Below are 25,162 nucleotides of genomic sequence, written 5' to 3' on the forward strand. Positions count from 1 at the left end.
CTTAACCCTCTGAGCGACCCAGGTGCCCGGCATATTATCTTTTATCATATATTGTTAAGATTCATTTTGCTTAATTTTTGTTTAGAATTTCTGCATCTGTGTTCATGGGAGGTCTATAATTTTTTTTATAATGTGTTTTGAAGTTCTGAAACTTAGGTAATGTTGGACTCAGAATGAACTCGGAAGTATTCACTCTCTTTAAATTTTATGGTAGAAAATGGGTTTTAGTTCTTCCTTAAATGTTTGGTAAAATTTATTAGTAAAGCCATCTGTGTCTGGAGTGTGTGGTATTAAAATGTCAATGTGAACCAATCTCTTTAGTAGATACAGGACTAGTCAAATGATCTATTTCTTCTTATGCCACCCAGGTGCCCCTAATTTTACTTAATTTATTTAATTTTATTGATGAACACTGTTTTTTAATTATGCTAGATGTTGGAAAGCTATTGCTAAATACAAGGTCTATGTCTGGCAAATGTATAGCACCTTAAAATAACCTCCCTTAGGTTCATTTTACCATTTCTGTTCTCATTTTCTTTGTTGATCTTACCTATTTTTTTCTGGGGTAAGGCCAGAGGGAGAGGGAGAGAGAATGTTAAGCAGGCTCCATGCCCAGTGTGGAGCCTGATGTGAGGTTTGATTTCACAATCCTCAGATCATGACCTGAGTGGAAATCAAGAGTTGGATGCTTAACTAACTGAACCACCTAAGTACTCCAATCTACTTTACATTGTATGCATTTTTCTAGGCCACCACAATTAAATATTCAGTTGAATAAATTTATAACATTATTTAAAATGATCAATTCTAAAACATCTATCCTGTATTTTTTCAAAAATATGGATTAAAAGTTTCGATTAGATCATTCTTTTATATTATAAAGGCACATCTGATTAGAAACTATATTCTAGGATCACTTTGGTGCCTTCTTCTTTTTTTTTTTTTTTAAGTTTTTATTTTTAAGTAATTTCTATATCTACCATAGGGTTCGAACTTACAACCCCAAGATCAGGAATCGTGTGCTTTATCTAATGAGTCAGCCAGGCACCTGAGCCAGATACCCGTGGGTGCTTACCTTTTCTGCTACTTCCCGCACAGACTGAACACTTGTTCCATACAGATGGTTGTTATACTGGCCAGCTTCAATAAATTTATGTTCTTGAATATCTTTTTCCATCTGCTCTCTTGAAGTCACAAAATGATAATCTCTTCCATCTACTTCGTAGTCTCGTTTTGGTCTAGTTGTATCTTTAATAAAAAATAACTTGAGGAAGTGTTTAGTATTAAACACAACAAATCCATTTTCTTTCTTTCTTTTTTTAAGATTTTATTTATTTATTTGAGAGGAAGAGAAAGAGAGAGAAAGAGAGAGCACAAAACGGGGAAAGTCTGAGGGAGAAACACACTCCCTGCCGAGCAGGGAGCCCAATGTGGGACTCAATCCCGGGACTCCAGGATCACGACCTGAGCCGAAGGCAGTCGCTTAACCAACTAAGCCACTCAGGTGCCAAACAAATCCAATTTCTGCTTCAGTGATTATCTCGTAAAGTTCAACACAACAGCAGTTAATTGAAATTTTAAAAAGGACAGTAATATGGAAGAGTAAGTGATAACACAGTATAAACCACTAAAAAATGGTAATGTGTACTTTTACCACACATGGTGACAAAATGTTAAGACCAATAATTAAGAATTTTTATGTGGTTACTCACGAGGAACACATGATCCAAATTTGTCAGGAAATTCTGAGATCAAGTCATCATTTATCCTGTCTTTCATAGGTCCCAATATGATCACTGGTCGAGTATAATTAACTATAAAGATAAACTGCATGTTAAAAGGCATAAACCCTCAACAAACATCAGTGTTCTTCAGAGTAGAGAACAAAAATATCCTTAAAAATTACAAAAAATATAATTCTATATGTTGCTAATATCACCTCACTGTAAATGAGAAAACACAACTTAGTGTTTTACTGATCCTTTTTGAAGTAGAAATTGTTAGGAAGGAGATCAAAGAAGGGCAAAAAAGAAACTGGGAAGAAGAGGTGATAAAATCACAGTTGTGATCTAGAAAGATGATCTAATAGAAGTGGATTACACCTTACAGTGGACTGTAACGGATCATGCTAGAAAAAGGGAAATTGACAGTAAGAACCAGAACATGGTAGGAGGGATAAAAAGAAGGTTATAAATAAAGGAAGATAGGAGAGAAGGATAAATAGAGCCTAGAAACTAACTGGACAAGGGAGTTGAAAAACAGAGAAATCAAAGATGTTTCCAAAACTTTGAAAAAGGGTCAGTGAAGGACAGTGACATTATCATGAGTACAAGAAAGAAGCTGCTTAGGAAAAAAAAATAGCATTATAAAACAGTTAATATAAAATGACTAGATTTCAACATACTGTGAACTAAACCATGTTTCATAAAATGCATATGGAAAATTTCTTTATATATTCTTAACAGAAAAAAATGTATAGCAAAATTCTAATAAAACACTATTTTGTAAATTATCAAATTTGTAATTAAGCAAATTATCAAAATAAGTTAGATCTGTTTTCTAAACTAAGAAGTATTTTTTTTAGAAGATTAAAAAATATCAATAGGCTTCACAAACCTTCTTGTTGATTCACTGGCTCATAAGATAAGACATATTCCTCTTGACCACCTATTAGTTAAAATACAGATGAGAAAATCTATTAAGATAACTAATGCTAATTTAATTCTTCAAACGTAACATATAAATTGCTAGGACTTTCCTCAGAAAATAGCAAAGATGTAGAAAAAGGGACTTTACAAATAACTTATGGCAAAATTAAGTTAAAAAAATAGCAAATTATGAAGTCATAAAGTCTGATAAATGTAGAAACAAGATATAAATGTGTTATTTAATAAATACCTTTATGATATCCTGTGTTTTAAACTGTCATTAGATTTATTTAAAATCTTCATTTGTGATGTCATGTATGCAATACTAATTTTTTATTTAGAAGCTAAGAACTGTTAAATCTCTTAAAACTAATACTTGATTGAAAAGTTCTACATATGTGAGTATTTATGTAATTTACTGTTATTAAGAACATGCTTATGTTTTGGTCCCACCAGATGCAATATTTAACAGGATATATATACATTTTTATAATTACAACTATTTATTATAAAAATTTTTAATGTAAAGGTAAAACTATTGTCACTATTTCACTGATGAAAAAAATTCACTAACTGTTCTAATAAGTCATTTATTCAATTAAAAAATTACATTAAAATGAATTTAAAAAGCTTTAGATAAGGGTGCTCCCTTCTACTTGCTGGAATGGGATGTTGCACAATTCATAAATTGCTTAATAAAGCCAATTAGAGCTTCAAAAAAAAACAAAAGGCTTTGGATAAAACGAAATCCTTCTCTTCTCTCTCCAACTATGAATCAGATAGATAGCAAATGAAATAAAATATATTTTGTTTTTAATTTTTAATTATTTGAAAGCACTTTAGAAGTTAAATCCTCGCAGATTAAATTAAAAGTTTAGAGCTTAAGAATGTTGTCAATAAAAAACTACACAAATTGTATCTTGACTCAGCAAAAGGAATGGAAAGAGTTAAAAATTCTAGTTCTTAACACACACGCACACACACACACACACACGTATAGAAAACAAATTAGGAAGGACTGTTACACTTCAAGTGGTTCCATGAAAACAAACAATGTCGGATAACATATTTGAGGATTTTCTCCTTGATTATCATGATTCTATAACAAGTTTTTCACTAAAATTGGCACTGGTTTTATAGCACAAGTATGCAGCTATGATCTTTTAAATTCATATACTGGCTTTAAAAGTGTATTTCACTGTTTTATTATCATAATATATAAAATACATACTTAAAAGCCACCTTAAAAATACTGTATGTAAAACAGGGTTTACATATTAGCAAAAACATGCAAGTCAAATGTTCCACACCTAACAATTCATGCAAATGGTGCGACAGACAGTATATACTTTCATTACCTCTTTTTTCTTTTTCCAAGACTAGAAAGTTACTCCACTACTCTATGGTGAGTTCTGATTATATGATAATAAAACATTAATAAGAAATCACATTCCCACACCAAAAAAAAAAAGACAATTATGTAACTATTATGAAAAAGATAACAACCAATCGAATGAGGGTTAAAAGTATATATTGTCAACATGAAAAATATCAGAGACTGATATTAACAGGATGGACCTTTTGAGCAGCCATACTCATCTGTAATCAAGATTACTTTCATATTAGACAGCAGTAAAAAAAAAAAAAAAGTTAGAAAAGCAATTTTAATTTTTAAGGTACCACAACTGATAATATTCATGTACTTCCCTCTCCCATGCCCAAATCTCTTAAAAAACTCCAGATGCTTGTATAGTTCACTTAACAATACAATAGCAAAAATGTAACATAAGGATACCAAAAAAGAAATCAGTATTATTGTTTGAGCAACTGTTGAATACTATTTCCCTCAACGTTTAGGTTCACCAGAAGCTGGTAGTAAACATTAACTTGATCTAGATAATTATTGGTAACAAAGAATAAAAAAGGAAATAAAGCTAACTATAAGTTAGCATTACTGAAAAATACTTAAATGCTCATACTAGAAGAGATTTACTAAAGAAAATGGTAAAATATAGATTTACCCCTCATTTAACCAGGTATTTTCTTGTAAAAGATACACACACACACACACACACACACACACACAATGTACACAAGTAGCACTGTGTGTAAAAAGGATTTTAGAGTTTTATTAAAAATTGGGAACTCTGTTAACATTTATACATAGTATGACTTTATTTTTCAAGTACAGAATTTTATTTGGCTCTCTCTGATTTTAAAATATTAAGCAACTGATGTTCAGTATTCAGAATGTATCACTAAGACAAAAAAACTCCCAAAGTATACATATTTCTTGTGATTACAAAAGAACAAGTATTGAAACACTTACGGTAACTACTTTCACTATCGCTGGCATTAGAAGTTATATGCTCTGAAATTGCAGGACAATGGAAAAAATAAAAACATAGTGTCATGAGTTTAAAGAAGCAAATTATCAAAATAAACACAAGGCGACATTACAAAATGTTGAAGTATAGATCACACATACTCAAAGAATTTTTAAAAAAGCATTCTTGATTTTCTTTGAAAAGTTTATTTTCCCCCAAATAAATATGAATTAGGAAGGAAAGAAACTGTAATTAAGGACAATGCTCCATTTTTGTACAACACAGTTTATGAACAAAATCTATGACAAATAATCAAGTAGAAAAAAGTGATCCTTAATTAGTCCAAATGTAGACAAAGAACCCAAAAAGAGAAAATGCAGTTGGCACCATTTAATTTAATTTTTTGAAACAGTAATGACTAACAAAAGACACAAGTTATATTTGAACAAAGAGATGCCCATTTTAATGAAGGGATATCTTAAAAAAATAAATGATCTTGCTTTTAGTTCAGCTTCTTTCTTGTTCCTGAAGAGGAATGAAAATCCAGGTTTCTGTGATCATACAGACAAAATATCTTAGATGTCATAGATTCATATGCACCAAAATAAGTCAAATGGAAGGGAATTCTAGAAGGTGGGACTGTATTTTAAAATAGACTAGTACTGAGTAGTTCTGAGAAACTCTGTTTTGATAAAACTGACAATGGCTGTTCTGCTTTTTGCAAAACAAAAAAAGATAGAGCAAATACATCTACTTGCAAATTGCCTGGCCTCCCCTTAAAAATGACTCCATTTCACAACTTGTTGGGTAAACACCAGGTACTCTCCCCATGTAAACATAATCTTGAATGTTTTCTCAATAATTATCTCTGGAGAGTTAAAAAAAAATTAAAAAACAAAATTTTCCACAGTAGAAAGAGAAATCTAAATTTCTCTTTCTTTAAGGGATAAGAGAACAGCTTGAGGAGAAATATCTGCTGTACCATGCCACCCACAGAATCTCCTAAAATCAAGATGTACTACTGTAGAGTTCTGAGAATGGCAGAATGTAAGATTTCAAATGAAGATAATAGTTCTTGAATTGCTGTCATAGTGAAAAATAAGTCTGTTATTCTAACCTGCAAAAACAAGATATAATTTTTTTTCCTTTTTAAATATTGCAGGACAGTTGACATACAATGTTGTATTAGTTTCAGGTGCAAAGACAGAACTTTCTTAACTATGATTATAAATATTTTAAATATAGCAGGGACATTAAAAATTATAAAAGACTGAATCATATATGACAAGCACATATAAAATGTTCTAAAAAAGTTTATATTTAAAAATTTCTTCCCATGTTACCCATGTACTTCGAAACAATCATTTTAAATTATTGCATCCATAGTCTATTGAACTGATAAATCATAATTTACCTTGCTACTTATTACCTAGACTTTTAGTTTGCTTTAAATTGTTTTCCACCAACATCAGTAATTAGGAATGTTTTCATTTATACAACTTGTCTTATTTCCTTAAAATTCATTCCTGAAAGTAGGAATGACACATTAAAAAAAACTCCTAAAATTTTTATTAGGATTAGTAGTGTACTTTACAATCTCTAATACATAAAAGAGAGTAACATTAGTTGCTGCAATGGAGTGAGTGAAGGAGAAAAGTAAGTGGGAGTACAGAAGAGACAAAATTAACCATGAGTTGACAATCACAGAAGTTGGGTAAATGAATACTTGCAGGGTTTTACTATTCTTCTACTATTGAATATATTTGGCATGTTATACAGTAAAAAGTTAAAGCTACTACAAATCTCTTTTGTCTTTTCTGGGGATTTCTCCTAATCTTGAGTTCTCTAAGATTACCTATAATTGTTACGTGATCAATTCTTCAAGTTCTTTCAGGTATCCTTTTACCTAACTCTACAGGAAAATCTTGCTATTCAAAGCTTGGCTCTTGGATAGCATTGTCACCACTGCTGGGAGTTTATTAGAGAGGTAAAATGCTTTCTTCTTGATATTTAAAAATGTATTTTTAAGAAACTTAATCAAAAAAGGTATTAAAAAATCCAGTAAACATATAAGAAGGTGTTCTAATTTTGTCCTGTAATTACTTATGAGGGAAATGCAAAATAAAGCTACAACAGGTATCTCTACCATCCACCTGAATGGCTATAATGGAAACAAACAAAGAAACAAACAAAAAAACAAAACCAAAAACAGATATGCCAAACACAGACAAGGTAAGGGGCAACTGGAACTCACATACTACTGGGGTTGGGGAAATTGGTACAACCACTATGGAAAACTATTTGGCAGCCACTACGAAAGCTCAACAAATATATGTATGTATGACCTAGCAATTCCTTTCCCCAGTATTTCCCCAACATGATGACATATATATGTTGACCAAAGGACATGTGCAAGCCTGTTCAAACCAACAGTATTCAAAATTGCCCTAAATATATGTTTATTTACAAGTCTGAGATAATATAGTTTCATATTCATTTTTTCTCATTTATATTATGAGCATTTTCCCATGTCATGTTTTAATATGATTTTCAATGGTTATATGATATTACAAAATACAGATAAATCATACTTCATTAACCACTTCCCAAATATAAAGGTTTCATATTTTAGGATGGTTTCATATTTTTTTGACTGTAATTTCTCAATAAAATTAAACTTACTGGTATATAAACCTTTATCTCTATCTCTGATTACATACTTAGGATAATTCCTTGAAGAGGAATTAGTAGGTCAAAAGATATATTTTTCCAGATATGCATAGTGGTTATATATTAAAACTAGTGATTCCATAAAACAATACCACTCGGTTCTGTGGTATTTAAAAGAAATTTAAAAGAAATATCTGTCAAGATGATGGGTAGAAACTATCATTTTGTTTACTGATTACTGGGGACATCAAGTATTTTCATACACTCATTTGTTATCTTTTGAGCATTCTTCTCATATCCTCCATTCAGTTATCAAATGAAGATTTGTCTGTTTCTTATTTAGGAATTCGTAGTGTAAAGGCATTATCCCCCTTTGACATACATGGTATATTCTTTGAGTTTTAATTTTGATTTTATGAAATTTGATGACCACAGTCATTTCAAATCTCTAACCAAGTCTCCCCTTTCTCATCAAACATTTCTTCCTGAGAATGTATGAAATGACTTTTCTGTGCTTTCCCTCACTACTACCTATATATCACCAATCTCAAGCAATACTACTACTCTCATTCTTTACAAGTAAGTCTGGTTTTGGCATCTAAGAGCTCTACACAACTTTGCTTCTCTAAGTCTTTGAGAAAGCTTCCCATTACATATCTCTTTCTTATGTACCTAAGAGTTTTTGAGATGTTCTACAGAACGGAAAGCTATAAAAATTGTACGACAGTTACAAACCTCGCCTGAAACTATGTATCATGATTTCACTTTTGAGCACCTTACATAGCTCCTCCTGAACTTACTTTTTAAAAAGTCTCTATTAAAGGAATCTTACATTTTTCCTTCTGACGTTTTTCAAAGTTGCCTTCTTAAGATATACAAGCTGTACACATCTCTATTTCTAGCTTTTCACAGCTATGATGATTTACTTGCATTCTCTCAGACTTCCATCATATTCTAGTTAGTTGTTAGTCAAAATAGGATTGGAAAGGCCAATTCTCATTGTTTCTTCTGCTCTCAACAGGGCAAATCAATGATTTATTTGGTTCTCTTTTTTGTAGAATCACTGAGTTCATGTGTATGAAAAGTGTTCTAGATTATCACTTTTCTCTCTTTAATTAAAATACCCTATTTTTCACAGGTTATATGAAATTACATGTAGATGTACATCTTTCTTGATATTCTTCATTGGATTTGTTTCTCTGCATTTATGCCTTTTCTTTTCAGTCCCTTCATGAGTCCTGTTTCAAAGGCTTGATGAATATGTACAGAAGTCTTATTTATTTCTTTATATTAAATTCTCAGGATTCTGCTTAGTTTATTTCCTGTATTTGGAACTTCAGAATATGGATTACTGAGGCTACAAATAATGTTCCTGACCACCCTTTCCCTAGCATTTTCTGTTATATAACAATTGGCACCTTGTCAATTGCTAGTCATATGTTTTATCCAAGTTTAGAATTCTTACTGATATTTTCCTATCTCCCTCAGTATTTTCCAAACAAAATCTTCTTGATTTGATCATGTTACCAGGTGAGTAAATTATCTTAGTTCCTATGAGATGAAGCACAAAAACTATCATTGAAGGGATCTTAAGTCTCTCTCCAGAAAATTAAATCCTTTTCTAAAGGACACTGTCTGGTAATCAGCTACTATTTTTCTCTTGTTTCTCTTCTCAAATCCCAATTGTCCAAATGAGAGATGGAAATAAGATATGGCCAAGGTGTAATTACCATCCATCATAACAGTATCAATATAGTAAACAAATTCATTTAGTTCCTTTACGATGAGTTTTCCACAGGTCTCTAATGATTTATAGCAGATAATAAAAAATCTGTGGGTCCTTATACTGAATCATACCACCTTTAAAACACATCGTTCTCAAAATAAATTCTACAGCATTAAGAATCTATGTAAATATTTTCCAGTTTTAAAAATTTTCACCAAAGGTAAAAAAGATTAAAAAAGGGTGCCAATTTGGGTGCCAGCAAATTTGTGTCTCTTGCTGTATCTTAAAAAGGCATAGGCAAGATGTGTCTATATAGGAATAATTACATATAAAGTATACTGTCTTCAATCTAATACAAACCTTTAATCATTAAGGTTGAAATAAAAGTACCTATACTTTAGATTAAAATTCCAGTATAAAGTTAGCAGAAATCAAGGGAAAAAACCTTCTATGAAATATAATGTTTATTAATGTAGAGCTTAGAAAGTTAAAAGATACTGATCTCTAATTTTTTTTTTTTTTTAAGATTTTACTTATATATTTGACAGAGAGATAGCGAGAAAGGGAATACAAGTAGGGGGAGTGGGAGAGGGAGAAGCAGGCGTTCCACGGAGCAGGGAAACTGATGTGGGGCTCGCTTGATCTGAGACTTAGGATCATGACCTGAGCCAAAGGCAGATGCTTAACAACTGAGCCACCCAGGTGACCCTACTCTTTTTTTTTTTTTTTTTTTAAACATGCTGGGTGTGGAGCCCAATATGGGGCCTGAACTTACGACCCTGAGATCAAGAACACGCTGAGATCAACAGCTGGTTGCTTAAATGACTGAACCAACCCAAGTGCCCCCGTACTGGCTATATCCTTAATGACCAATGAATTACAAAAAGTAAGTTTTCAAAATGCTTAGTAATCCAAATAGAAATAACCATCCAGGAAAAAACTTTAGCTTAAGAGATTACTTCTATGAGTCACTGTCACCTAAAATAACTTAGTAATATTTGATAAACTTTCATATATAATTAATTTGAGAACATATAAATTTGAACTTTTGTTTGCTAAAAAAATGACTTGTTTCATCCATTCACTCTAACATTTACTGAATGACTCCTATATACCAGACTGTACCAAGTTTATATGAAAACTAAGTACTAGTTAGAAAATTAAGTAAGAACAACTCAAAACCACTGACAACATCTTGGTTAAAGGAAAAATAAAGGATAGTATTTCTCATAATTCTTTTAATAATTTACAACCTCCTTGGAAAAAGAGAGCTACAATTTCCATCCCCATATATCAACCGCTACTTGAACTTGAGGTCCACAATTCTTCTCTATTAACTTAAGACTCATTATATTCTACAGTTTCACATCATAGCAATGCTTTTCTAACATACAATCGAAGTGATTTTAACTTGTTTTAACAAAATAGCCTGGCGGACAGAAAACTGCAAGATTATTTTCTACATTCTAGTAATGAAGGTAGGTAGTATTATTTTAAAAAGCTTAAAAAAAGTCTTTTACCTAAAAAAAAATACCTAGCAAAAGTAACTGCCATAAAGATTACAAAAAGGAAAATGTAATTATGAGCAATTTTTTCAAATGACATGTGAAAAATGGAGCATCAGAAAAACAAAAGATATGTATTATAGAAATAAAAATCCCAAGCACATTATTAACATGAAAAGTCTAAAAGCAATCTAAATCATATACCTCCTCATGCCAGAAAGGCACTACCATGAATCTCAAAATGTATCTGAAAAAGGTAGGTCTGTAGATGGAGGTTAAAAAATAACTTGGGAGTATTTTGATCACTTACTCAGGCCTTTTGATCCCATGTCGTCAGGGATCTCCTGTAGAGAGTAGTTCCCAGAGAGCAAGCAATAAAAAGATAATCAAAGAAAATAGTTGTCAGTAATGCATAAAATTGGTGCTACAATAAGAGACAGTTCCAAGACCATTACAGGTGCACATATTCTAGAGTGTTTTTGTAGATTTCTGAAAGTTTGAAATAAGCTAGTAGCTGAATGTAATGTACTAAAGAAATCAAAGTTTTAGCTTAAAAGCTGATTTAGGGTAGAGAAGCAAAATTTGAGATTATTTCTTGTTATCTTAAAAGTAAAATTCACTGTCTACATATAGTGAAGATACAAGATAGAATAGAATTCCAGAGGATCTATGATCAAAGATTGTCAATGCTTAAAGGCCAATTAATTACATATAGTATAATCATTAAGTAGCTTCTCAGGTATCCATAATATTCCTCTCAAGTATTATTTGAGAGTATTTTAAGTGTTTCTTCTAAGAACCCTTCCAACGTGTAACTTTATTTTAAACACATAGCTTAAAAATACTGTTAGCTTTAAATTAAGAATTCCTAAGGTGTCAGAAAAAGTTAAAAGATTGGTATGCAAATTAATTTATGTCTGTTAAGTTGCCCCTGTTTAAGACAATTAGTAACCTGTTGCAGCTCTTGAAACTGTCTCCATGGTAACAACCAACTGCAGGGCAGTAGGTCCCTCTACATTTATTTTCAGTTGACCACTGGATCCACATACTTACGGTCAGCATCACTTGTTTCCTGTTCACTCTGGTCCTTGTTCTTGTAGAAGGGGAATTTTCGGGAAAAGAGGTTCTTTTTACGCTTGTCATTGAATGACTGCTGAAGAAGAGAAGGAGGGGCAAAACAAAGGGATGTCTACTATCTGTGTGTACAAAGGCCCAGCCTAGCAGCTCTGTGGAAGCTGACTCTTGTGACCACAGTGTGCAGTTTGTATATGAATTTATTAATCACAAAGTGAATTTCTGACTTTGTATAAACTCCTAACATTTCTCAACTTAAAATATTTTAAAATTTACAGTGCAAATCAGTAATACCTAGAACTAAGGAGAAAGTGCTACTTGATTAAAAAAAAAAAAACACCCTAGAAATAAGGAGTAAGTGCCACTTGAAGAGTAACTCAAATTAGCTACCACTATAGTACAAACCTGCTAATTTCTGTTCTTATCAGTTCATATTTTTCTAGAAGATTCCCAGGTATGAAGTGCTCTATAGCAAAAGCTATTTTAAGTCATTATTCTAGGCTTATTCGAGTATTTTTTGCAGTAGGTAATAATCTTCCATTTTCCTCTGACTTGAGCATATTCCCTTCCTCCCCTTTTTGGTGGCTCCAATGAACTAACAAAAAGCCACTATTAAAAAAGAAAACCAAAACAAATGAAAAAGTTGCTAGTTCTGAATATTTAAAAACAATGAACCAATTTTATTTTTTGGAAGAGAAAAAAGATAAATAGTTATGGTATGAATCAGAAAATGAGAAGAAAACTAAGAGGGGTCCATCAAGCATACATAATCCAGCAAAAGATTCATCGAAGCTATCCCACTGAGAAAGAAGAGTCAGAGCTCTCCTGGCCAACATGAATGCCATCCTAACTGATTTGTCTTTAAGCTCTAGTATATTCATCTATTTTAAAAAGTATATATAAATAAACTGGAAACAGATTAAATTCATTGGCACCATATCTTGAATAGGAATTAATAACTCAGGTGCCTATAAAAGCCAAAAGGCAATGAAGATCCTAATAGTCATACAGTACTGCTGTGGAGGAGCTGCACAGCTGATCTGATGTCCCCTACTACACAGACGTTAGAGAGATTTTCTCCCTTATTCAATGTCCCATTTGTGCCTTCACAGATTTAAAACCAGGCCACATTAAGAAAGGTGATGCTATTAAAGAGGAATAACTTCTTTTGTAATTTCTGTCACAAACATTATGTCTTGAAGGAAATGGCCTGACCTAGCAATAACACTTAGGAATTATTACTTTTTGAAGCAGGAACAATATAAAGGATAAAAAAATCTTGTTCTGACTTTTCTTGAGTTTAATCCAATGTCATAAAATGCTATCATTATTTTGAAGTATATCCACATCAGGAAGTATGTTTTGGCATGCCTGTATTTTTAAGCATATGATGTCTGGCAATTAGGTGCTGAGGGAGAATAAAGTAATTTTTGCTCCAATTCTATTACTTGAAAGGATTTGTTTTGGCAGGAATCTTAACATAAAAACAAGATTAAACTTTTATTTTTTCCTTTTCATATTAATAATTCAGGATTAATAAATTCATAGAGCTCATTAGTCCAACAGATTGTCCTGATTTCAATCCTAAAATTTGGAGGCTATGATAACGCTAAGCAGAAGTTAAAAATTAAGTTGATAAGAAAAAATACTGTCCAGAAATTTGGACTTACAACTGTCAAGTAGCATTATTTAAATAAAAATCTTTGTTGGAATCCAAATTTTTGAATAGAGAAACAGAAGAAAACTAAAGTTTCAATACAGAAAAATTTATGATAATCTAATTTAGGGAAGGATTAAATCTTCTTGTTCATAAAAATCATCAATGAATTTATAAAGTAACAATTTTTATGGTATCTAATAAAAGGTATTTTTCCCTCCTACTGCATATATAGTGGTCAGAGTCAGTTTCACAGCAAACAACCAAAAGAAACATGAAGTTTAAAATGTTTTGATTTTTGGTATCTTTGCAGTTAGCCAAAATGAGATATCATAAAGATATCATAATATAGGACAGAAAGAAATGCTTGTTAGTTAAGAAAGAATTAATTGTATTACATTTAATGTCCTCTGGATGAAGAATTTATTAAAAGTGAAAATAGCACAAAGCAAAGAAGACAAATATGTGCAGGGACAACACAAAACTGAAGAAACATACTACCTCTGGATTGTCTACATTTTCAATACAAAATACTCTATTTAATTATTTACTGTTATTAATGCTATATTGCAAGAGAGTATAATAAATAAAAGAACTGATAAAATATCACAAAATCATGATTTAAGCATAGAATTTCTCTATGTGGTATGTCAAAATAGCTAAATGGATGTTAAACATGTTAATGAGAAATGCTGTAAGTCTGCAGTGGAAATAAGTCCATAAACCACCATGTAAGGAAAGGAAAAGATGAACTCAGAATGGGAAATTGTAGTACAGAAAGAAATGCAGTTCTGCATCAATGGCAAGCGTATTTTTACCCCACTCAGTATCATGCATCCTTCTGGTGCTGTGTTAGGACACAGTGACTGTGTATAAGGTTGGTTACAGTCAACAAACAAGACTAAGATTTAAATATGTCGTTAATTCAGTTAACTTCTTACAGTATGGAAGAAAAGTTACAACATGCAACCTCTTTTTCAATACTTTGACAGTGTATTTTACTAAGTTATTTTTAAAGACATATATAAAACGAGCACAAAAAGCATTGTATAGATTTCAAATCCTGAGCATTTACTTGGGCTTTTTCCCTCACCCAAATTTCTATTTTAAATATTGCTTCAGATCATACTATGTAATTTATTTTCAGAAAGCTGCAATTTTAAAGGAAATTATCATTTCTAAGATAACTGAATGCATTATACAATTTACTCAGATTTAATTTCTTTCAGGATATTGCTTATCTTTAATTTTATGCCTTTATGTTTGAGTGCTTAGTGCTATCAGAAGTACAGATGATAAGGTTAATTAATTTGCTGAGTTAACTTTACATATTCATTTGAAATATGATCAAAAGATGTATAAAACTTTTGCTTTAGATTAAAAAAAACAAACCTAAAACATTCCTATGAATAGTATTTCAAGACAACATATGTGTTCAGCTTATTTCTTCAGGCTTATTACTACAATATTCCATGGTAGTGATTACACACATCATACAGGACAAAGCCTGCAGTATTTCTTTCATGTACTGGCATCCATTAGATTCAAGCAGAACTTAAAAATGAAAACAAAAACACATTTGAAATTATATACGAAAGAATTCAGAAGTATTTCTTGACTGTCCATAAACTCATCCTCTACTGTCCCTTTCTTTATTCCCTCAAAATAAAAATTCATATTGATTCAAATATTTAAAGCATGGATTCTCTTAACAAATTGTGAAGGGGGAAATGAAAACTTACATTATGACCTAGTTAATAATATTCTGGGGCATATCGTCTCAGAAGATGATTACATTAGCTATCATGATTAATACAAATTTCTAACTGGACATCTGAAGGAAGGCTACATTTATTTCACTTGTAAAAATAACCTTACCAAAATATGTTGTTAAGAATACACCAAATGACAGTTTCAATAATCTGGAAAGGTCTGTAAAATGAGTGCTTTAATAAATTACTTACTTCAGCATCTACTATTACAAAGCATCATGGCAAGAGCTGTTGATAGTTAACTCTTATGGCTAAATCCTTCTAATTTTAATAGTGTAGCTCTGGCAAGAAATATGAAAAAGCCTATTAGTCTCAATTATTAATATCTAGGAAAGGACATTTCATATACTCACCCCTTTATCTCCTCTTGTTTTAGAATTAAATTTCACTGTTTTTAACCGGGCTCGTTCTTTCTTCTCAACTCTGTCAAAGTACAGAATGTTATTTTTAAAGTATACCAAAATATCTAAGGGTCTAACTAGAAATCATCAGAAATGATACTTTAGCATGGGGCATTTTTATATTCTAAAACCTTCAGAAACTGTTTAGGTTTGTATCCCTAAGTTAAAAATAATGTCTGGAAGTGAAATACAGGGCTCATTGCAAAACAAAAGCACTTGTGAACTACCAAAATACAGTACATGTGTACTTACAGATTAATTCATATTCTGTAATTATACTGAAATTATTATTAGGAACCACTTCTGAGTTTAGCAATTTTCTGGATTTTGTTTTTTGGTGTTTTTGTTTCAATATTAACTTAGCATGGGGCATGCATATATCCTAAAAAAAATCAAGCATGAGAGAGAGAGAGAAAGCAAATAGGGCAAAATGTTAACAACTGGAGAAAGTAGGTGAAGGATATGTGGGTGTTCCTTGTACTATTCTTCCCTGTGTATTTTGCTGTAGCTCTGAAATTTTTATTAAAAAATGGGAAATACAAAAATTAAATTTATCTCCAGTGACACATTTGTGTAAATACATAAAGTAACCAATTATGGTATACAAAAAATCTTAAAGAGCTTTAAAATACCTGTGGAAGGATATACAAGACTTGGTAATATTAGTTATCCCTCTAAAACTGAAAAGGGTGCCAGGAGTACAGTTTAAGAGGAAGCCTGTATAGCTTTAGATCTGAATTCTGAAACTTGTTAAAGTGTTAACTATTCAAAATAAGCAAGCCAATAAAATTAGATCAAAACAAATGTTTCATGTAGATTGCAATACCAACACGAACCTTATAAAATTTCATGTCAATTAAACTTTTTATCCTTAATTTCAACATAGCAATTATGTTAGTATATAGCAGGAAAACCTACCAAAATCATTTGTAAATAAATGCATTTTCTTCCTTATCCAGTGATACAGTTTTACTGTGAGTACAGAAGAACCGTAGCAGTCATGGACTTAACACTTGTTATTATTCTAGAACAATCCATGACATGACTAGAGAGTACATGGCATGATTAACTAATCTGTAATTTTGCCTAGGCACTTACTGAGGGGACTGCAAAACTAACATTTAGTGAGCAAAAGTTTACAACTTAAAATGGCTTTGTTTTCTCATACTTACCTTGTTCACTAAGTAGCTGAGTGACTTAAATTGTTGTTTATTTGTAAATACTGTTCCTGAATAAAAGCTGAAAACTGTATTAACTACAATTCCTTGGGCTATTATTAGAAGTAAAAAGGTTTAAGAGATAGTTTTCCTTAAGAAAATTCAAATTTTGAATACATTCAAAATAAAATGGCATAATCAGTTGTGGTTCCATATGTGGTTTACGGAAGGTAAATTATATTCTATAATGTTATTTGTGAATTTGGAAATTTAGAGGGGTCTTAAGTCTCCTGCAGCACTTCTGACTTAAAAACCCAACTTTATAGAATTTTTATGCTAAAGAGAAGAATCACTTTCTACCAAAGTCAGTGTATTTCTTATTTGTTGCAGACACACATAAAGCCCATGCACGATAGGAGGTGCCAAAGGATAAGACAATTTTTAGGAACTCTGACTTTGGTATTTAAGATGTGAGGTTTCTACTGACTCAATGAGGCACAGAGACAGAGGAAGCATTTCTGAATTTAAAGCAGACTATGTTCTATTCTAGGAAAAAAGTTATGCTGAGGGCTGCATTGCTAAAAAAGAGGAGTTGCTACCAAATATATGATCTAGCCAAATGATTGGATCTTGTTAAGAATATGGATCTAGCCAAGAATGGTCATCAATCCCCAAACCACAACTACAAATCTTGGTTATACCTTAATACTCCTACTCTTCAACTTCTATAAACAGTAATATAAATATATAGAGAGGCCTATAAATAGGTATATGATTTGGCACACTTATCAATTATCGACTCTTAAAATAAGTATTACATCATAAGCTTGACCTGATGTGAATTAGCCAGCTAGAATAAACATTAATGTCTCACTAATGATTTTTACAGGCTATTTTAAAACCTAAAAAGACTTTCAGGCAAAGATTTGCACAAATCAGACCTCAAAAATAAGTTATTTGGGGAGACATACAAACTGACATTTTAATACCTTTCCCACAAAAACAGGAACACTCAGCAGCATTTCATAGCCCTACAAAGGGTTCTTTATGCTGGGATCATCCTGTTCAAAGACTACTCCACTTAATCATTTTTGCCAGTAGATAGTAAGTATGTATCACTTATAACAAATGGTTAAAAGAAAGAGGAAAGATCAGGGAATGTACCAATACTTCTAAATTAAGCAAGGAAAGAGATGTGAAGCAAATACCAGATACTTCTAAAAATTTTAATTTACACTTTCAATTTTCAAGTCTAAAGGAGGCAATTCACAAAATCAAAAATCCTGAAAACTGAGTAAGTTTCATTACCACCTGTCTGGATAAAGTACAGAAGCTTTTAAATCTTTCTCCCTCCAATGGTAAAGATACATAGTAAAGTTATTTAAATGTATTTATTTTGTTTTGAGCAACTAAATGGGAGCTTTAGAGAGATTTCTCTTTGGGGGCATCATATTCTTTAATTATGTCATTGGTTATAACATAAGGTGAACAAAATTAAATGACTGAAACACAATATGAAAAACCAAGCAAAAAAAAAATCACCCTCAGTGAAATAATTTAAAAAACCAACAATTATTTGTCTATGTTGCCCTACGTTCAAGTAGTAAGACTGTAATGGACTTATACTTACCTGCGTTTACTGGGAATTACCCCAACTTCGTCACTCTCCCCATCTGGTGTGACCTGCCTGGCTTGCCACCATTCATCATCAGAAGCATTAATAACATGGAGGATATCTCCAAATTTGAAGTTCAATCCCTGACTGGGAAGGCCACTGTCTTTAGTCTTGTCATAATCAAAAAGGGCTCTAGATGAAGAAGAAAAAAGTACATGTTTATTTGGTGTTTTTGTTTGTTTTAAAGATTTATTTATATTTTAGAGTGAGAGAGCGTGTGAGTAGGGGAGGGGCAGAGGGAGAGAATCTTCAAGCAGACTCCTTGCTGAGAGAGGAGCCCAATGAGGGTCTCCATCTCACAGCCTCTGAGATAATGACCTGAGCCAAATCCAAACATCAGATGCTCAACTGACTGAGCCACCCAGGTGTGCCCCCCACCAAGATTATTTGTTATCATATTACCAATATTAAGTTAACATGGGATTCTGAAAGTATATATATTTCAAATAATTAAACAATATACCATACTAGGCAAAATGATGCCAAGCTCAAGAATTTGCACTATAACAGACAAAAGACAAAAAAGAAATAGTAAAACTGACTTACAGTAAGTTATTTATTTGTATCCTAATTTCCAGTTGTCAAATTGAATAAATTATATTGTATTATATATAAATTATATTATAATTGTATATATATAAATTATATTATATTGTAAATGTAATTGCTAGGATTCTTCCCTTAAGAGAACTCCTTTGGATAAGAACTTAAGTATTGTACAATAATCAAGTAATAGAACACAATTTTTCTTTTTATCAAATTTTAAAAGATTTAACATTTTACAATTACTATATTAATACAGTTTATTTTTTCTAAAATATTTGGTGGGAGTTAAAGTCCTCTGTAGTTAGTTTTCATCATTGTTATTGACTGAAAATTTTATTGACTCTAGTTTTGTGAGTGAATGGAAGGAATAATTAACTGACAAAATAATCACTCTGTTAATCCAGTCTTATAGTGTATAACTAGTAACTCATATCTGTCAGGGATTTTGTTTGACCCAGTGTGTATAACCAAAATAAAGAGAAGAGTACCTTTTAATATTTATTCTTTGTTTATAAACTTAGGGCAACTCTCTAGGTTTATCTTCATTTTAGAATTCAATATGGCTTGCCACTGGATTATATTAAAAGCATTTTAAAAAATTTCTCATTCAGTATTGAGAGAAATAAGGTAGGATACCTAATTTTTCTTCTTTTTAAAATTTTTTATTATGTTAGTCACCATATCTCATTAGTTTTTGACGTAGTGTTCCAAGATTCATTGTTTACATGTAACACCCAGCACTCCATGCAATACATGCCCTTCTTAATACCCATCATTGGGCCAACCCATCCATTCCCTCCTCCCCTCTAAAACCCTCAGCTTCTCAGAGTCCATAGTCTCTCATGGTTTGTCTCCTCTTCCAATTTCCCCCCTTCATTTTTCCCTTCTTTCTCCTAATGTCCTCCATGCTATTCCTTATGTTCCACAAGTAAGTGAAAACATGTGGTAATTGACTTTCTCTGCTTGATTTATTCCACTTAGCATAATCTCCTCCAGTCCCATTCATATTGATGCAAAAGCTGGGTATTCATCATTTCTGATGGCTGAATAATATTCCATTATATATATGGACTACATCTTCTTTATCCATTCATCTGTTGAAGGGTATCTTGTCTCCTTCCACAGGTCAGCTATTGTGGACATTGCTGCTGTAACACTGGGGTGCATATGGCCCTTCTTTTCATTACTTCTTCATGACATTCTTCTTTGGGGTAAATACCCAGTGGTGCAATTCCAGGTTACAGGGTAGCTCTATTTTTAATTTTTTGAGGAACCTCCACACAGTTTTCCAAAGTGGCTGCACCAATTTGCATTCCCACCAACAGTGTAAGAGGGTTCCCCTTTCTCCACATCCTCTCCAACATTTGTTGTTTCTTGCCTTGTTAATTTTTGTCATTCTAACTGGCATAAGGTGTTATCTCAATGTGGTTTTGATTTGAATTTCCCTGATGGTATTGCTGGATCTTAGGGTAGACCCATTCATTGCTGCAGATTAGAGGAAGCTTAGTTGGGGTGTCTGAAGAAAGGGATATTGAAATAATTTATTCAGCAAGACTCTAGATATGCTCAGGAAGTAGAAGTGTATAGAATCCAGGTAGATGAGATCCAGAGATAAGTTACAGCAGAGAAAACGGAAGAACTGGTAGAAACACTTCATATAGCACTCAGACCCTCAGATTCCTTCTCCTGTTCCTAAACCCATAGAAGATAAGAGGTTTAGTTTCCAAAGAAACAGAACTTGAGAAGCTCTGTACTTTGGAACTTGGTGGGGAGAGGAAAGTGCTAAGTGGGGAGAGGAAAAGTGCTAAACTAAAAACAGATTTTTTTTTTTAAAGATTTTATTTATTTGAAACAGAGATAGAGAAAACGTGGGGAGGGGCAGAGGGAAAGAGAGACGAAGAAGCAGACTCCTTGCTGAGCAGGAAGCCTGATTTGGGGCTTGATCCCAGGATCTGGAGATCATCGCTTGAACTGAAGGCAGAGGCTTAACCCACTGAGCCACCCAGGTGCCCCTAAAAATAGATTAAAAAGGAATCTGCAAGCAAAATGCTGTGGCTAGTTTTAAGACGTCTAATATTCCTTTTCATAGGCTCTGAGACCTAGTGTGAAGGTATATGCCGCTGAACCCTTGAATGCAGATGCATACTGAAAACTCAAGTACTAGCAACCTGTCTTATATTGGGCAAGGGATTAAGGATTCTTTTCTAGAGATATTTAATGACCCCAAAGAAAAAAATGACCTGGGGTGGGAGAGGGCAATGAACAAAGATAATTATTTTCTAGTTAAATGCACTAGCTTCACTAAATATATATATATTTAAAAATTTTATTTATTTATTTGATAGAGAGAGAACACAAGCAGAGGGAGAAGCAGGCTCCCCACTGAGCAAGGGAGCCCATCTGGGCTAGGATCACTAAATATTTAAAGATCACTTCAGAGAGGGGTACTTGGGTGGCTCAGCCCTTAAGCATCTGCCTTCAGCTCTGGTCATGACCCCAGGTCCTGGGACTGGATCCTGGCAGGAATCCTGCATCCCCCTCTCCCACTCCAGCTGCTTGTGTTCCCTGTCTCTCTGTGTCTCTCTGTCAAGTAAATAAAATCTTAAAAAAGATCACCTCTTATATAAAAAATAAGAAAACAAGTAAACTAGAAAAGAGAAATACAGAGAAAGCAGAGAATCTGAGAAGGAGAATATTAGAGAAGCATGGGAAGGTATTATGTCTATGAAATAAAGGATGACAAAATAAGATTAAATAAGAAGGGGCTCTCAGAAAATAAAATAGGCTATTATACCCTCCCCTACACCCCAAATTCTCTATGAAGAAGGCGGCAAAATAAAGTCAATTTCAGACATGCTAAGAGTAAAAAGTATCCCCCACACACCCCTTCCTTAATATTTATTGAAGAATGTGCTTTGGTAAAATAAAAGTTAAGTTGAGAAAGAAAAGGTGGCATCTCAAAAACCAACGGTGACATAGCAGAGATCTAAAAGGAATAGGACAGTGGCAAAGCAAGTCCTATGTCAGACCTATACAGCAAGTCTATAGAGGAACAATCCAGACTGGAGCGGAAAGATGGAAAAAATCGAGGTGCCCAAGTGGCTCAGTTGGTTCAGCATCCCACTTTTGATTTCAGCTCAGGCTGTGATCTCAGGGTCATGAGATCAAGCCCCATGTTGGGCTCCACACTGGCTAATAGCCTGCTTAAGATTTTTCTCTCTCCCTCTGCCTCCTCCTGCCTGCCCCTCTGGCTCACATATGCTTCTATTCTCTCTCTATCTCTCACACACAAGATGGAAAAAATCTGAAGTGGTAAGATCATACGTGCAATCATGTTTCATCATGTGAAAAACTCTAGAGAATTGTAAGATAAAGATATTTAATAATAAATGCACAATTAAGCAAACAAAAATGACACAATTATTATGCCCACAAGAAATGAAGGTTGAAGAAAGGAAGCATGGTCATAATATACTATTTCAGTAAGTAATGACAGATACTACATAGTCACATGACTCTAAATGCTTTTAATTTTATTAGCAGTGATGGCACTATGATTAATAGAGGAAGAGGCAGAATGGTTTGATATGAAAGAGACAGTTGTTATCTCCATAGCAGTAAGTCCATAATGTCCAAAGTTGGTAAACTGGAAAACAGCAGTATATGCATATTATTTAGAAGTACAGAGAGAAAGGCAAGGGAGTTTGTTAAGAAAATGGAGATGTTTATTTCTAGATAATGTAATTGGAGATTGTCTGGAGGTGACAGTTATTTTTCATTAAATTTTTTGGTAACATATAACTTGTAAAAATATTTATTCCTTTTTTAAAAAATAAAAAGGAAAGAGGATTCATTAAATGTACCCAAAATAATTATAACCTAATGTTTTGATTTTTGTGTCTTTTTAAGTTTTTTCTATCTAATCACTTATTAAATAAGGCAACACATAATTATACTAAAATTAGAAAAAGAAGAAGAAAATTAAAGAAGATGGGTGCCTGTGTGGCTCAGTCAGTTAAGCAGTTGCCTTTGGTTCAGGTCATGATCCCAAGGGCCCTGGAATAGAGCCCTGCATGGGGGTCCCTGATCAGTGGAGAGCCTGCTTCTCTCCTCTGCCTCCCGCTCTGTTTACTTGTGCTCTCTGTCAAATAAATAAATATCTTAAAAAAAAAAAAACGAAAGAAGGAGAGTATAAACAGAAATGTTATTCCTTTTTCTGTGGATATCAGTACTACATAAAATATTTTAAGGACTCTGGAAAAGAATATGTTTTTTAAATATATATGTAATATATACATATTTAATAAATATAGCAGGAATTGGTGGAGGGAAAGAAAAATCTGAAACACTAAAAGGTAGGGCAGAAGGAATGGTAGGGGTAGGAAAAGAAAAAGTAAAGAAAGTGAGAAAAATTTCCTTTTATTCTTTTATCACAGAATAAAATTATTTGAGAGAATAAATAATATATGTAAACAAATACAGAGTACACGTTTGTTTGTATAAATGTTTTTATACACATATGTAAACATGTATGGGATACTTGCCTATTTTACAGAACATATATCATCTCTCATCAGAAGAATAAATACAACACACTAGGAAATGTTCCTCAATAGTATCAGAAGGAATGAAAAAATAATGAAAAATTGTAGAGATCACCTGCAGCCATCTACTACAGTTAAAATAATAGTATAAAAGTACTGAGTAAAAGCTCTGCTAAAAAAAAAGGTGCATACAGAATACAAATAGGTCATCTATCGGTAAGAACAGTTTATATACTAATGGTATCTATTTACTATTATTAGATTTAAGCTATCGCATTAATTAGTTATAGAAAAATAAGGTTGACTTCTCCCAAATATTCAAAAAATGCATGTAGAAGTTTCCTGAATCTGTGTCCTTTACTGAGGTTATTCACATTTTAAGCTATTATTTCCATATGCTCTCTTTGCTATTATGGAAATTGCTACAGTAACTCAATGTTACTCAGAACATTTTATTATGAAGAATATAAGTGAAAGTAAGTGTTGGATGTTATGATATACCAAGATACAGTATAGTCACTCATCATTATTCAAGGGGTTGTATAACTTTCATTAATACAATTATGATAACAAAAGATACACTCAGGAAATCAATCATAAAATTATGTTTCTTGATATGCAATATATTTTTCTTTCTTTTAAAAAAATTTTATTTTTAAATAATCTGTACACCCAATATGGGACTCAAACTCACAACTCCGAGATCAAGAGATGCATGCTCCACTGACTAAGCTGGTCAGGAGCCCCTGCAATGTATTTTTCTATAGTAAAACTAAGTCATAGTAAAAAATGTGAAGGAATCTGCATGCATAAATAAGGATTGCCATAATTAGAAGTAAAAAAAATTTACCTGACATAGAGGGATCGCTTCTGGCTAGTTCGAAGAGAACCTGATTCTGAACTAATGCTACTATTCATCATCTGCTCCCGTAAGTCATGTATTTTGGCTTCAAAACGACTGTATTCTGATGGGAAAAAAAATAAATTTATACTTTACATTCTAAAAAATAAAGTATTTGAAAATAAAGTGTTAAATATGTTAGTGGTCTTATATTTGATTAAATGTGGTTAGAACCTTAAAAGAGTAACCTGTGTAAGATTTTGGCCAAAATGCAAACTTAAAAAAAAATTTTTTTTTCTTCTAAATGTACCATAAGTTAGAACTGGCTGAATGAGAACTTTCTCATATGCTATTTTAAAGTTCATATCACATTTAATCAAGTAAGACAACTTTCATGCATCAAAATACCAGTATGAATCTCATATTACTATCTAATTTAACTGTAAATTTTAAAAATTAAAACTCATAATTTATTCTGATTTTTATACCTAAAAAGAACATACCTAATATGATTTGTTTTTTTTTTTTTTCCTAATATGATTTGTAATAGATTCTTCGTTTACTGCCTTTTTCCCCTTGAGGAAATCATTACTTTTATGTGATTAAATACAGAACTTGT

General features: G+C 32.4%; 1 protein-coding gene across 17 annotated transcripts in view; it reads right to left on the bottom strand.

Annotated features, from left to right (window-relative positions):
* The window catches only part of DLG1 (discs large MAGUK scaffold protein 1), a 261,346-nt gene that overhangs the window by 19,246 nt on the left and 216,938 nt on the right, over positions 1 to 25,162 (bottom strand). For 4 of the 17 annotated variants that reach the window (XM_059391228.1, XM_059391227.1, XM_059391233.1 and 1 more), the window contains 9 exons: positions 24,553 to 24,667; positions 18,568 to 18,744; positions 15,733 to 15,802; positions 11,930 to 12,029; positions 4,978 to 5,019; positions 4,227 to 4,262; positions 2,617 to 2,667; positions 1,713 to 1,814; positions 1,076 to 1,248 (listed from right to left, as the gene is read on the bottom strand). In XM_059391228.1, the coding sequence (XP_059247211.1) occupies positions 1,076 to 1,248; positions 1,713 to 1,814; positions 2,617 to 2,667; positions 4,227 to 4,262; positions 4,978 to 5,019; positions 11,930 to 12,029; positions 15,733 to 15,802; positions 18,568 to 18,744; positions 24,553 to 24,667 (866 nt within the window). Of the gene's footprint in view, positions 1 to 1,075; positions 1,249 to 1,712; positions 1,815 to 2,616; positions 2,668 to 4,226; positions 4,263 to 4,977; positions 5,020 to 11,186; positions 11,221 to 11,929; positions 12,030 to 15,732; positions 15,803 to 18,567; positions 18,745 to 24,552; positions 24,668 to 25,162 lie in introns of all 17 variants that reach the window. The other 13 variants (XM_059391232.1, XM_059391237.1, XM_059391242.1 and 10 more) reach the window with 5 other exon arrangements.

This window comes from Mustela nigripes, chromosome 2 (genome assembly GCF_022355385.1).
Source record: "Mustela nigripes isolate SB6536 chromosome 2, MUSNIG.SB6536, whole genome shotgun sequence".
Taxonomy (NCBI): Eukaryota; Metazoa; Chordata; class Mammalia; order Carnivora; family Mustelidae; genus Mustela; species Mustela nigripes.